The sequence below is a fragment of the Carex rostrata genome, chromosome 25 (assembly GCF_964058835.1).
Source record: "Carex rostrata chromosome 25, lpCarRost1.2, whole genome shotgun sequence".
Classification (NCBI taxonomy): Eukaryota; Viridiplantae; Streptophyta; class Magnoliopsida; order Poales; family Cyperaceae; genus Carex; species Carex rostrata.
Window position 1 is genome coordinate 2,024,521 of NC_135942.1, and position 14,254 is coordinate 2,038,774.

At 34.2% G+C, this 14,254-nt stretch overlaps 2 protein-coding genes across 2 annotated transcripts; one reads left to right on the forward strand and one right to left on the reverse strand.

Annotated features, from left to right (window-relative positions):
* Positions 1 to 3,302: 3,302 nt before the first annotated feature.
* Positions 3,303 to 9,987, forward strand: LOC144576266 (5'-3' exoribonuclease 4-like). The gene is made up of 23 exons (XM_078326583.1): positions 3,303 to 3,576; positions 3,886 to 3,988; positions 4,068 to 4,144; positions 4,297 to 4,488; positions 4,667 to 4,786; positions 4,884 to 4,946; positions 5,133 to 5,261; positions 5,361 to 5,525; positions 5,607 to 5,684; positions 5,835 to 5,912; positions 6,013 to 6,078; positions 6,176 to 6,265; positions 6,765 to 6,860; positions 6,956 to 7,026; positions 7,624 to 7,752; positions 7,986 to 8,062; positions 8,152 to 8,192; positions 8,290 to 8,364; positions 8,441 to 8,598; positions 8,714 to 8,818; positions 8,916 to 8,991; positions 9,137 to 9,213; positions 9,615 to 9,987. The coding sequence occupies exons 1-23, from the start codon at positions 3,373 to 3,375 to the stop codon at positions 9,793 to 9,795; spliced, it is 2,451 nt and encodes an 816-aa protein (XP_078182709.1). The 5' UTR covers positions 3,303 to 3,372; the 3' UTR covers positions 9,796 to 9,987.
* A 199-nt stretch (positions 9,988 to 10,186) lies between these two features.
* Positions 10,187 to 11,671, reverse strand: LOC144576267 (expansin-like B1). The gene is made up of 5 exons (XM_078326584.1): positions 11,467 to 11,671; positions 11,242 to 11,348; positions 10,939 to 11,120; positions 10,664 to 10,796; positions 10,187 to 10,536 (listed from the first exon to the last, which is right to left on the reverse strand). The coding sequence occupies exons 1-5, from the start codon at positions 11,606 to 11,608 to the stop codon at positions 10,327 to 10,329; spliced, it is 774 nt and encodes a 257-aa protein (XP_078182710.1). The 5' UTR covers positions 11,609 to 11,671; the 3' UTR covers positions 10,187 to 10,326.
* Between the last annotated feature and the right edge of the window lie 2,583 nt (positions 11,672 to 14,254).

The window sequence follows — 14,254 nt, forward strand, 5'->3', positions numbered from 1 at the left end:
GTTCGGTGGACCGGGATTCGGTGATCAATGGAGAAATATGTCCAATGACCGTTTGGATGACTCAGGGTGGCAACGAGCTTTTAAAGAGCGAGCAAGGTCACACTCATACTCGGCTTGTTGGTGTATCAAGCTGAGTGGAGTGAGCGAGTTTGAATTTTAGGTTCCGAGCTAAAATTATTGCTTAAGACCGGCTCGTGGCTTGTTCGAGCGAGCCAAACTAGCTCATTACTAGCTTGGCAGATTTATAAATTTGTATATTTTCTTTCTTGCTATATCTTAAATTTTCATAACACATCTTATCAATTATAGCTAAAACAAAATAATATTTATCTAACTAATTACTGAGGAATACTCTTAATTCAATTGTAATTAAGCAAATTAACTACTATAAATTAACTTTACAACTAAATTCATACATACAAATATATCAAAATCCTAAATTCATACAAACATATTCACAGAATAAATTCATGCATACCAAATCAAACAAATTCATACAAATTAACTTATTAATTGCTTATAATTAATTCACACATATTTCATACAAAATTATCAATCAACTTAAACACAGTCCAAAGTGCAATTGCCATAACATTGGCTATAACATCCATAGACCATAATATCCCCAATCTGAATTGAACGAATCCGATTAAACTATTAAACTATGTATATTAAATAGCTCGTTAACGACCGAGCTGGCTTGTGCCGAGCCATACCAAACTCAAACTCATTAATTCTGACTCGAGTATGTAGTAAGCGAGCTAATTTTAACTCGATCCACTAACGAACGAGCTGTCACTGATCGAGTCACGGGTGAATACCAAGCGGGCCACGAGTCACGAGCTTTTTTTTTGCCAATCCTAGGATGACTTAGTAATTCCCATCTTTTCCTAATTTGTTTCCTATCTTGGTTCCTACGCCAATGCAATTTGGTGAGAAAAAAATTAACATCTCTGACTACATTTTCATTTTCCCAAATTCAGTTGTCCCTATCTGATCTCTCTTTCCTCTGCACATGTTTCCACAACAAAATGTCAGTACTTATCCGACTTCTTACATAACTAGTCCTCATCTATCTAATTGTTACTTGTGGGACTAATCAATACCCTCCTATATTCCGGCCAACTACTTGTAAAATTGATAAATCAGACCAAGTGCAGTACAGTTTGGACCTCTCCACAGTAACTAGCCCTTTTATTATATGTCACGAAATAAAGATTTTTTTGTTGCAAAAATATCTTCTGTTATTTAATTGTTAAAACTTTGGCCAATATTTTATATAAAAATCTTCAATTCAAATTTTGGGTGAGACTTTCTGCTCAGTCAGTGACGGAGCCAAGTGTGTAGTATAAAAAATTTTTTTTTTCTACAAATTATATTACAAAATCACATTATTGATCTAATATATTTTTTTTACAAATTATCTTATTTTAAAGAGATAAGTAAATTTAAATAGATATACATATTTTTAAAATAAATCAAGATTTCTCATGATCAATTTCACCGAACACCCATTACAACACATTCCCACGATCAATCATGTATATACCTGGATTCTCACTTTTTTAAAAGTGAGTTTCCATCCTATCAAATTTCATCTCGAACAGTCCCATAACAAACGAACATGCTCTAAGATTCTAATAACCTACGGGAAAATTGGTCCGAACATATAAAGAGGATTATAATAACTCACAGAAATATTGATCCGCCAAACTTTAAATTTCCCCAAAAAGCATAAATATAACTTATTGGGAAGATATATAAAACAACAGGCTTTTATGGACCAGCAGCGGAGAATCAATTTCCCCCCAAAACATAAATCTGAGAAATATAAGGGTATTTAAGAAAAAAGCGATCACTAGACCAAACAAAAATTACAACCTTAATTATATCAAACAGATTCATAGAATATGAATCTTTTGAACTGTCTAATCAAGAATTGCATAAAATAACATAGAAAGGAAAAGAGCAAACTCTCTTCCGTTGTCACGAAATTATGCGAAATAAAATTTTACGGATACAAAAACTTACAAATTAATCTGCAGGAATCCATACTTATAAAAATGTGTTGAAATTAATATTCAGTTGTATTACAGAAATAGTTGTAGGAAATTTTATTTTTCTTTCTAAAAGACTTGATATTACACAATTATTATAATTAAATAAAGTGGAATATATAATAGTTATTATTTATTATTTCATAAAATACAAAAGATTAAAAAAAAATCAAACTACAATATTTACAGAAAAATCTAAAAAAAATCAAACTAAAATATATTACAAAGCATTGTAATACGCGGTGCATTGTGCCTCTGACATAAATTGTCTGCTATCTTTCACCATAGCCAAGGCCGAAATTTTTACTAATAGGAAAATAAACAAATAAATATCCACAATGGAGAAAGAAATGACATAATTTTGACATCTAAGAAAAATATAATATTCGGATGTTATAAACAATCACGGCATACTTAGCGAAATCTAATTACTCTCTAATTAAACAACGATTTTTTTTTCCTGGACTTTATAGTCCATCACGGCCAGAGAATACATGGACTTGATGTATTCTCTGAACTTCAAAGTCACGAAGGTATGAGGTATTCTCTGGCCGTGATGGACTATGAAGTTAAGAATTTTTGTTTTTCACAGTTTAGTTAGAGAGTAATTAAATTTCACTAAGCTGGCGGTGATTGAACGTTATAAACAATCACATTTTTTTCTGTATGTCAAATTTACGTCATTTCTTTCTCCATGAATATATATATATTTTTTTTTATTAATAAAAATTTCGGTAGCCAAGGGCCTAAGAGAGCTGGAATGACAACGGTGTAAATCTCCAGTTATCATATGAGTCCTGTCCTATCCGTCCCTAAAGTAACCCAATTTTTTAGTTTTGATTCGATCATAAATTCGGTTCAATCCAGCCCGCGGTTCCACTACGGAATCTTTAATATTCGTGTTAGAGCAGATCAGACGGTCCAGATCAAAATTTAAAAATAGGGTTACTTTGGGGGGGGTCGCGGTGGGGTCTGAATTAGGTCTAGATTAAAGTTGAAATAAACGTCCTGATTCCAAGGCAGCTGAGCTCCCAGCCTCCCACAACACAAATTCAGATCCAGTCGGGTATCTGACCCAGTAGAATGAGATCTGGACGTTTATTTCAACCTGGCACGAATCTCAACAGGTCCGAAAAGAAACTCGGCTGGGATTTCCTCATAGATACGTGCGGTACCTGAGGGAATATCCACTTAACACAATAATTACACTTACACAACATTGCTTGCCTAAAAGGCTAAAACCCCCAAAAAACCTAAGCACACCAAACAATAAGGTCTTCAGTAAGGCAGAGCGAGCAGCCATAACCCGCCGTCAATGGGGATACCAGCTTTCTACCGATGGATACTGGATAGATATCCCCGCTCAGTAGTGGATGTCAAACGAGAATCTCCGAAGGTCGTTAATGGCATAGAGGTCCCGATCGACCCCAGCGGACCAAATCCTAATGAAATAGAATTCGATAATTTGTATCTCGATCTAAATGGAATCATTCACCCTTGTTTCCATTCTGAAGATAGGGTTAGCGCTTTGCAATTTTGTAACTTTACTCTTCGTTTTCTTGTATCTTGCTCATGCGTTCTTGGCTATGCCACTTTGCTGAAACTCACTGTAAATATGATAAAGTTTGCAAATTTTTATGTATTTGTGTTTATTTTTGCATTTATACCTGTTGAACAGCTTGGTTTTATATTTGTGTCTTAGAAACCATGCATATGGACGCCTATCTTTTCTACATTTTATTATTCAGTAGTATCTCAACTGGCATTAATCTTGCAGCTCGATTTAATATATTATTTGTTTTGTATTCTCTAACATGATTCTTCTCAGCCCCCACCAAGTTCATATGATGAAGTGTACAAGGGAGTATGCAAGTATATAGATCACATTTTCTCGTTGATTCGGCCAAGAAAGCTTCTTTTCATAGCTATTGGTAGCCCTCACCCCTGAACTGTTACTCCTTTGGTCTATACTTTAGTACCAGAAAGTTTAAATATTCTATGTATTCATAGATGGGGTGGCACCACGAGCAAAGATGAATCAACAAAGATCGAGGCGTTTCAAAGCCGCTAGGGATGCTGCTGAGGAGGTACTAGTTTATTATAATACCTTTAATCCTGTTATTTTCATTGTGGGCCTTTTGTTCTTTTCATTTGTCAATGAAAGTTACTTTCATTTGATTTTATGGTATACAAAATCTTGTGTAATTTGCTCTGATGTTCTTTAGTAAATGTTTGTCAGGCAGCAATGGCTGAGAAGTTAAAGGATGAATATGGGACAGCATGTAAGAACTTAGTTCCGGAGGATAAAACTAAGAAATTGGATTCAAATGTAATTACTCCTGGTACAGAGTTCATGGCCTCTCTGTCTGTTGTGCTGCAATACTACATTCGACTTAGGTTAAATACTGATCCTGGCTGGAGGGGAATCAAGGTACATGTAGTCACAATTATTTTCATTGAAGTTAGTGTTATCTGATGAAATCAATGAACTTCTGAATGAAGAAAGTGTTTTCCTAAAGATTAGTTGTGACAATTTCTACTGATTATATCTTATTAGATTCGATCGTATTATCTTTTGTGGGTCATTATTTTTTATGGTAATACACTAGGTGATATTTTCTGATGCAAATGTACCTGGAGAAGGAGAGCACAAGGTAGCAGCATATATTCGTGATCAAAGGAATTTACCAGGATTTGACCCAAATACCAGACATTGCTTGTATGGATTGGTAAGTACTATTTTCTCTATTTTTTATTTTGATAAGTATGTCTCCCATCTGTACATTGTCCAAGTGTAAACATAATTATGTACACTTTTATTTTTAGGATGCAGACTTGATCATGCTTGCTTTGGCGACTCATGAAATCCATTTCTCTGTTCTACGGGAGGTAATTGTTTTCTTTTCCCTTTTGTAAAGTCTAAAAAACCTTAAGATGAAATATACCCAACTTCCCATAAAATGTTCAGCAACCGCTATTTTATTCCTGTTGTGGAAGCTTAGACCTTGTCTGTTCAAGTGTCTCACGAGGGGTGTTTTTCCACTTCCTTTTTGTTCCTTTTTAATCCTATGGAAGGAATTCCAAGGTAAGCGGAATGACGTTAGGGATAGATATGGTAATATGAAGAGATCAGCGGTTCAGAATTATGAAAGTAAGGAGGCTAAAAAAGAAGATTTTGATTTCATTAAAAGACTAAGATTCCAGGTCAGTCATTTGTAATGCTTTAAATAAAAAAAACATTCATTTCTAGAGCACTTTCAAAAGAACTCCTTTAATTTGTCGAACATTTTTTTTTTATTGTAGTTTGTCCATATTTGGATTTTGAGGGAATATTTGGATTTTGAGCTGAGCATACCAGAGGCTTCAATGAAGACCGACTTTGAGCGACTTATTGATGATTTTGTATTTATGTGTTTATTTGTGGGAAATGATTTTCTTCCCCATATCCCCACGCTGGAAATTAATGAGGTAAGTGGTTCTTTTATTGTTGCATATGTTGTCATTATTCCATTCAATTGTACTGAAATTGAAGTGCTGTTTTACTTGCAGGGTGCAATAAATCTGCTTATAAATATTTACAGAAAGGAATTTAATAAGATGGGTGGTTATCTAACCAACTCTTGTGAGGTTTGTACTTGAACTATCTCTTTCAATTCTTTTTGAACATTTGGTGATTGGCAAAGTGAATCAATTATAAGGGCAGCAGAACACTACACTCTATTTTTATTCTAGTAATCAATTTACATAAATTCTCATTATTTTTCTTTTGTTGCATAGGTGGATTTGGGGCGTGTTGAACATTTCCTTCAGGCATTGGGTTCTCATGAAGCTGCCATTTTGAGAAGAAGGTTACAGGTAGTCTGGGGCCAGAAAATGCAAGTTTTGTTTTTTTTTTCTTTTTTCTTTTTTCTTTTTTTTTCTGAAAAATTTTACAAGCCCACTTCTTTATATTTAGGTCAAATGGGAAAAGGATACCCTATTCGGGAAAGATGCATGTGAAACTGGCGTTGATGATGGAATGGTATGCAAACATTTATGTTTTTCTTTTTACTTGTTATTTATATATTTATTTGTTTTTGGCAATATTCTTAAATACGAAGAATTGATATAATGCACAGGGTTGGATGGATGGTGCCGACGAACCCAAGTCAGTTTCTAAAGACATGCCACAAAAGGAACTGTCCAATGCTGAGAGGAAAGAAGATAAGGTAAAGACATGTGATATGTTTTCCAACTATACAAAACAATAAAATTATTGGAGTAAAACTTGGGTGTGTTAAGAGCTCACCAAGCCCTTTGATGAGCTTACCTCCAAAATCTATCATATTGATTTCAAATGATTAATTCAAACTGTTGAAACCGATCTACCTCATGAGTGATCCATTTAAATGTCAAATTTATAAAATTTTGAATTGACTTAGTGTAAAGTCAGGCAGTAAAAAAAATTATAAAAAATGAATGTATTAAAGTTATATAGACTTTATTTTTTTTTACCGCTTGACTTTATAATATTAAGTCAAAAGTTTATAAATTTGACATTTAAATGCACCTCTTGTGAATAGATTGGTTTCAACGGTTTGGATTTGCTGTATGAAGTCGTTTAGATAGATTTTGGAGGTAAACTCATCAACGGGCTTGATGAGCTTAAGAACCCTAGTTCTACTCAAATTATTGAATTCTTTTAAATTGAGCAATGCTGACAAACAGGCCAGGACAGTTGAGGAAGGGTGGAAGGAGAGGTATTATTGTGAAAAGTTTGATGCTGATACTCCAAATGATCGCACCAAACTAAAAGACCACGCAGTAACTTCTTTATCCTCTTTTGTTTATGGTCGTAGTTTCATTTGCACGGTTAATACTTGAAAAAGTACAATGATATTTGGTTGTTGTAAATACAGGTGCAAAAGTATGTGGAAGGAATATGTTGGTTCATGCATTATTACTACCAAGGCATCTGTTCCTGGCAATGGTATTATTCTTTGCTCTCTCTCTGAACAGGTTATCTTGATCCATCTCTTCTAGCATTCTTCTGTTAATTTATTTCTTCAGTTCTGTGTCAAACTTTTCTTGACTCTTCACAGGTTAGGGTCATGATACCAATCTGTTTTTGCTGGAATTGTTGGGATTTATTATTTTTCATGGAACTAAAGTTTGGAGTAAATAAGAAAAAAAAAATGAATGGAAGCTAAAACTGCTGACCAACTATTCCTACTTAGTTTTGGATTAAAATAAGGACTTTATCATATATAATAATTTCTACCTTTTACGTGTTAGACTGTCAAGTTCAGGTTGAAGGCTTTGTGAGTTAGATCTGACCCATACAAGGTATTAATGAAATATTTTGACCGGACCCAACCTGGATTTATCCATTGACAACCCTGCTCTTTCACTGTAAATTAAGAATCTTCTCATAGTTTCACCCATGTGGCACGGACAAGGGTATGGATGTATAACACGGCATTTTATTCACTCTGGTAAAAGGGGATATACAACCATAGCTGAATCCTATGAAGCTATTTTGTCTTTCTAATTGTTAATAGCTTTTTACTTGTTCATTCTATTTCAGGTTTTATCCATATTACTATGCTCCTTTTTCATCAGAGTTTACAAATCTAAAAAGTTTAGATATAAGTTTAACAATGGGCAAACCCTTCAAGCCGTTTGATCAACTGTTGGGTGTATTGCCAGCGGATAGGTTCTATTTTTTAATCTCTTTTTTAATCTCTGTTCCCTTTATATTCAAAACTAATCAAGAACACAAGGAGTTTACCTAGAGTAGAACATAAAGAGAGATACATAAAGAGAGATTTAACCTGAAATTTGCTCAGCTTGTGGAGTACACTTTTTTTTACTTTACCTAAAATTTATTCAACTACTGGTATTTTCCTCTAACTCTCTCTCTCTCTCTCTCTCTCTCTTTCTCTGCAGTGCACATGCATTACCTCCGTCATATAGGAAGCTAATGACAGATACTTCTTCATCCATTATAGACTTCTATCCCCAAGGTTTTACTTAATTATGATTATGTTGTTTAACGGTCTGAGTTATTGCTATCAACTTTTTCAAATTTCTCTTTCATTTTTGGTCAACTCAGATTTTGCACTTGACTTGAACGGCAAGAGATTCTTTTGGCAGGTAATCTTTTTGTTAATTTAAGTTGGGATGGTAAAAAATGGAAAATGGAAGAATATTACTCCAATATTTTACTGATTGCTATTTATATCTGGGACAGGCAGTATGCAAGTTACCGTTTATAGATGAATCACGTCTACTTCGAGAAACTGAATCCTTGGAGCACACTTTAACGGTAACTTACAAAAGTTCATACATGTTCTTAAATATTAGACTGTTTCAATTTTTAATTCACTCTATATTTTTTGAAGGATGAGGAGAGAAAGAGGAATGCATTTTCCCTTGACTCACTATTTTTCCATATATCTCACCGAATGGCCCCTAAAGTTATCTCCTTTTATGAAGAGAAAAAAGATAGTCGGAAATTAACCATGGCTAAGCTAAAGCAGAAGATTAATCCTAAATTGAGGTAACTGCCTGTATAGTTCTTTTCCTAGCTTTTTGATATTTACATTTGAACCTTCATCAAACATATTCTTATTTTGTAAACCTGGTTTTGGGTTCCCTTATTTTGCTTTTCTCAGTGATGGAATGAATGGCTTTGCTTACATATCAGACAAGACAATTCAATTGTCAGAGATCTACTCACCTATTGATGGAATGGAGACCATAAAAGATAATCAAACTATGTATGCAGTTGTATTCTTTATATTTAATCACCCTTACTGTTTCCATTGAATTTTGCTAGTGCTGTTAAATTAATATGTACTGCATGCATTTGGACAGATTTGTATACTACAAAGGCCCTCCTATGCACCCACACATCCCAAAAGTACCAGAAGGTACTGAATTACCCGAAAAGGTATGAAGTATTCTGCTTTTTACTTCAAGAATTGAAAGTACTGTACTGCATTGGTTGCTTCTCAGATCATAATTAGGTGTTAATGCCTTAACTACTAGTCCCCTTTGATTTCCTTCAATAATTTGTTTGTTAATTCAATGTGCAGCTTATTTCAATAAAAAATGTGAGGCAACCACCACCATTGTGGCATGAGATGAAATCAGCTTGTCTCCCTTCTCATAGGTTTGTTCTTTTATTTTATTTTTATTTTTTTTCCTGTAGAGAAATTTGTTCTGAGAAGAAGGAATTCATTATTCCTGATCACGGGCAAATAATCATTTTCCACCAAATCAGTGTATTTATCCTTTTCTGAATTGGTCACAACTACTGTATTAGTTTCTTAATGACAGAAAAAAATGTGAATGGTTTTATCATAGTTAAATCCACTTTATTCCAACCAAAAGATAAGATGAGGTTGACTAAATCTGAAATTCAACCTTATTTTATAAAATTAACTCTTTTTAGGCTGGATTTGAACAAGTTGGATCAGGGCCCACTCTTGGCTTTGTCCAGTCATTTCTCCGAGACAATGTAATCAAACTAAACATTTGTTGGAAACCTTTCTTTTTTTATTCCTGGAACAGACCTACATCGAATGCAGTAGCTGGAGATCGCCATTTTTACGGAAACAATCCCCGAGAGGTTCAGAGAGTGAATAATTGGCAAAATCGAAACCAGCCTAGGTTGTTGCATTCACGTCAAGGTGTGACTAAGTTAGAGGAGATCCTTGGGAAAAGAAAAAGGAAAGGGGAGAAGAGACACTAAACCCATGTGCTAGAGAATTGTTCATTAGAATTCTAAAACTTTCTTCTTTCTTATAGCATTTTAGTCTATAATTCTTGTGATGCTTATTTCAAAATTTATTCTTGGCACATAAAAAATTTTGGTACCTGTTTGCTCCGTACAATGTTTAATGTCCCAAAGATTTTCAAATTAGAGATCTATTAGGCCTTTTCCTTTGTTTGCCACAATATAAATTAGGATGTATGTTGATGTTGCTTGTAGCAATTATGTTACTATCCATGCCTTTGGTATATATTACTTGCATCAATGCTAAACTCGCTATTTTAATATCCTATTGCCAGATATAGTGAAACAATCTTAATGACACTAGCATAGAATTTATGCACTATCTTATTACAGATTGAGATATATTGACTTCAAATTACCATAGCATATTAAAGTATCTCCCGCCTTTATTTATACATCAAGTGATATCCAAGAATTTCCCTTGGGGCGAGAAAATTGAATGTAAAACTAGCATTTATAAATGCCATATGGTGAAAATTCTGTGATCTACATATGAACTTGCATTCCAGAATCATATATTGCACCAGCTGTCCAATTCTGTGGAATGTTATTGGCTGATACAAGCCACATGTCATCATTGTCATCATTATCTCCGCTTAATAACATTCTAATGGAGAGGGGTCCACTTGGAGGAGATCCGACCGCCCATGTGGCACCATGGCTTCGTTCCAGCAGCTTGCATGTTAAGTTTATTGTCTACATGCAAAGTTTGAAGTACAAGATTAATTGTATATGCATTGCATGAAGCCAAAACAGTATTGTCAATATCTTTACTTTTAATTTACTGAGAGGGAGAGGCAGATAAGAGGGACGAGTGTTCTACCTCACATAGTTGAACTACCGTGATGTCCTTGTCTCCACCCTGATACCAAATTTGGAAAGCAAGATAATAGGGGTAGTTGCTACTCTTATCAATGTAGAATGTTATATTCTTGTTTGGATAGTTGCATGAAACCCTAGCAAAAGAACCCAGAAAAGAAAAATAATGTGTTTTTAATAACAAACAGAGTCACATTTGTGAAGACTATCAATATCTGTAAACCTTCTTTTTCTTTTCCTTTTTCTTTTTTTCGATAATTGTGAGAAAAAAATATGAACCTTCGATATTGGATACCGATATATCCCAGAACCAATATGGCGCAACCAGCATCGGGTGTCTGACCCATTCCGGCGAAGGCATGCTGACTAAGGATAAAATCAGTATTGCGGCTTGCTCCGGAATCAGTTATAACTATGTTGACACCATTTGTAGAGCAGTATTTGTTGTTGGTGCACCGCACCTGACAAAAAAAATGTTGGATTAAGGTAATGAATCAGCATTCTGTTAATTTCATAGTAACTAATGATTTTATTATTTATAATAGTTGCTTATAATTTGATAATAAAAAAAAAATTACTAACCTGATAGCATGCACCGCAACCCACGCCGTTTCTGTAAAGACGGGATGCAGCCGAGACATCTCCGCCATTTAATGTCGTGCCAAATGCGCCGTACTCACATGAACCGTCTATTGTTAACTCGCAAGATAAAATAAATATATTAGACATATAGATTGAAATTACAAGGAAATTTTTCTTTAAACTGACTTGCTTAATTAGCTACATTTCATTCGAGTTTCGACATACATTGGGTGCCTTGCTGGATGGAGTTAGGGTAATAAACAGCCTTTGATTCGGTGAAACCAGCGCTTCCATCTCCTCTCGCAATATAAATGAACCCCGCCATAAGGATCACTGACAAGTTCAAAATCTTAGATAAGAATGCCATGAGACTAGCAGATACAATGAAAATAAATGGTTCACTTGCTGGTTTACTTGCAAAAATGGTAGCGCACTATTTATAAAGGATGTATGCAAGATATGACAGGGCTTAAGATGAAACTTTCCACTGTGTATTTAGTACGAGGAGAGTTCAAATGTCTTCATTTTTTGTGCCTCCATTATGCCTTCATCTTTAAAAATTTTAATAACTCAAAATTTAAATTTTAAAATTTAAAATAAAATCGTTGGATATGAACTACATCATTTTATCTATGCACGTGTAAAAAATTATGGCATTTCAACTTTGTTTTAGTTGTCATCTTGAGCTTGTAAAAATGTATACTAATGTGGATAATTTCTAGACGTTGATTTTTCAACTTATTAATTCATATAAAAGCAAAATCAAAATGCGATAATTTTTTATGGACACAGAGAGAAAATAACAACGTTTAAGTTTTACACTTTAAGTTATTTAAGTTTTTAAAAATGGAGGCATGATGGAGGCACAAAAAATTGAGGCATTTAAACCCTCATTTAGTATTTACTTTTCAGAGTCAAATATTCTTTAATTAGATAAAACACAATTAAGTTCTCTAATTAATTTCATACTTAAAAAGGTTTAATTATGGTATTTGCCAGAGCAATGGACTTTCCAGAACTAGTATGTTAGTGACATGTGCAGTCATCGGTCAATTTTCATTGCATAATTAACCAGTAAATGGAGTATTATACAGAAGGGAAAGGAAAGATTGTTTTTGTTAAGTGCAAGTGCTCTACACCAAAAAAAGTTGAGATGTTATACTGGCACGAACACTTGTAAGGCAGATGCAATGATGGCTATCATTTTCCATCATGCTTGATGTGATAACACAGGGTTTGCTCCACTTGCTCACATTCAATACCAAAAGAAAGGATCCAACCTCTGATAGATTGACACAGATAATAATTAAACTGTGGTTTTAAAATCCTGTTTAGATCCACAGAAATAAGATTATGAATTAAGGAATGTCAGAAGAAGTATCAAATTTGTTAAGTCCGGTAAAACTGTGTCACTCTGATCATCTTCTCAGTTTTAATTAGTGTGTCAAATAAGAGCTTTCTAGTAAATCCGACCAAACCCGGATTGTTTAATTCGATCCAACCAGACATGCTAGAAAGCAACTTATGATGTTATGATGAGAAATTAAAATGACTCTATGACATGTTATTATTAGAGATGTCTCCATTTAGTAATCCTAAATTGGCACTTAAAATGTGTGCTAGAAAGTTGATGATAAACAGGAAGCAAGAGTTCATCTTGCTCAAGTTATCTCCACTATTTAGTGCATTTTTCGAAAGTCTGAAATTGATGTATCCCCACATTGTTTGTTTTGTTGTTGATGGCATGTCTGGTTATTGAATTTAGAAATGAAGAATGATTTTTATTATAATTGTTCCGATCTTTACATATTATTGTATATGGGTATTTATAGCTATTTATCTAGCCGTTGACTATATTCCTAAAAATATAAATTGCTGAATTTTGTCTAATTACAGAGATTAAGAGATTATGCTAGATACTAATTGTGCTTTAACGGTTATATTATTTATGCTAGATGTCCTTTCTAAATGAGCCTGTTACGAGACCAATTTCCTATTTCTCAATAGTTAAGTTGATAAACATATAATATAAAAGTTATTGATCAACATATAAAATAAAAAATTTACATCCTGATAATTGTCTCTACACTTCTATCCCGCACTATCCCCACACCATAACTACCATAACTGTCTGAAGGACCAGAAAAACTCTAGCACTAATTTTTTTTTTATAAAGTATTAATAGTTATGCACCATGCACAGAAGTATTTATACCTCTAAAGTGAACAATTTTTACATAAATAATTGTCTCTCCAACCATTGGCTGACCCATGAAGGGTCAAGGGTAGGCAAGTGGATTCGAAAAAAAATTTAGACCCAGTGGTATTTTATACTTTTGCGTACCCCTGAATAGATATAATGCCAACCCCTGGATTTAATTTACAGTACAGTAGAACAAAATCATGCAGAAAAGAAAGTCAACCCAGACTGATTCACGTAAAAGAAAAAAAGAAGAAGATGCAGTCCGATTTGCTACTCAAAAGAATCGTTGATTTGTTAGGAGAGAAAAAAGTCCGCTACTAAGGATATAAATACAAACCGTGTCGTGACTAGTCACGCCGTAACTTGAATCACGTGTCTTGTCGTGCCGTGATCAAATTTAGAATGATGGTCATGACACTTGAATGGTCACAACATGTTAATCACTCCGTGGCCATGGCACACCGTAACTATACGTGACGTGTCCAAACGTGACCGGTAACGTTTAACTATTTTTACATAATTTAGTTTATTTAAGATTCACCGTTCGATCAAGATCTAATGGTCTTAATTACACGTGATCATGTGTCGTGCCGTGACCAAATCTTTTGCCTGATGTGCCTTGTTGTGTTAAATTTTCAAAAAATGGTCACGTCATGTGAATGGTCACGACACGTAATCGGCACACGTGCTGTGACGGAAGTGTGTCGTGTAGTGACATATCTGATCGTACCGTGACTTTTTAGATTCCTATCCACTACTCCGTTTCAATTCGTCAAGAGAAAAAAAAATTATACTTTTATCAATATTCTGT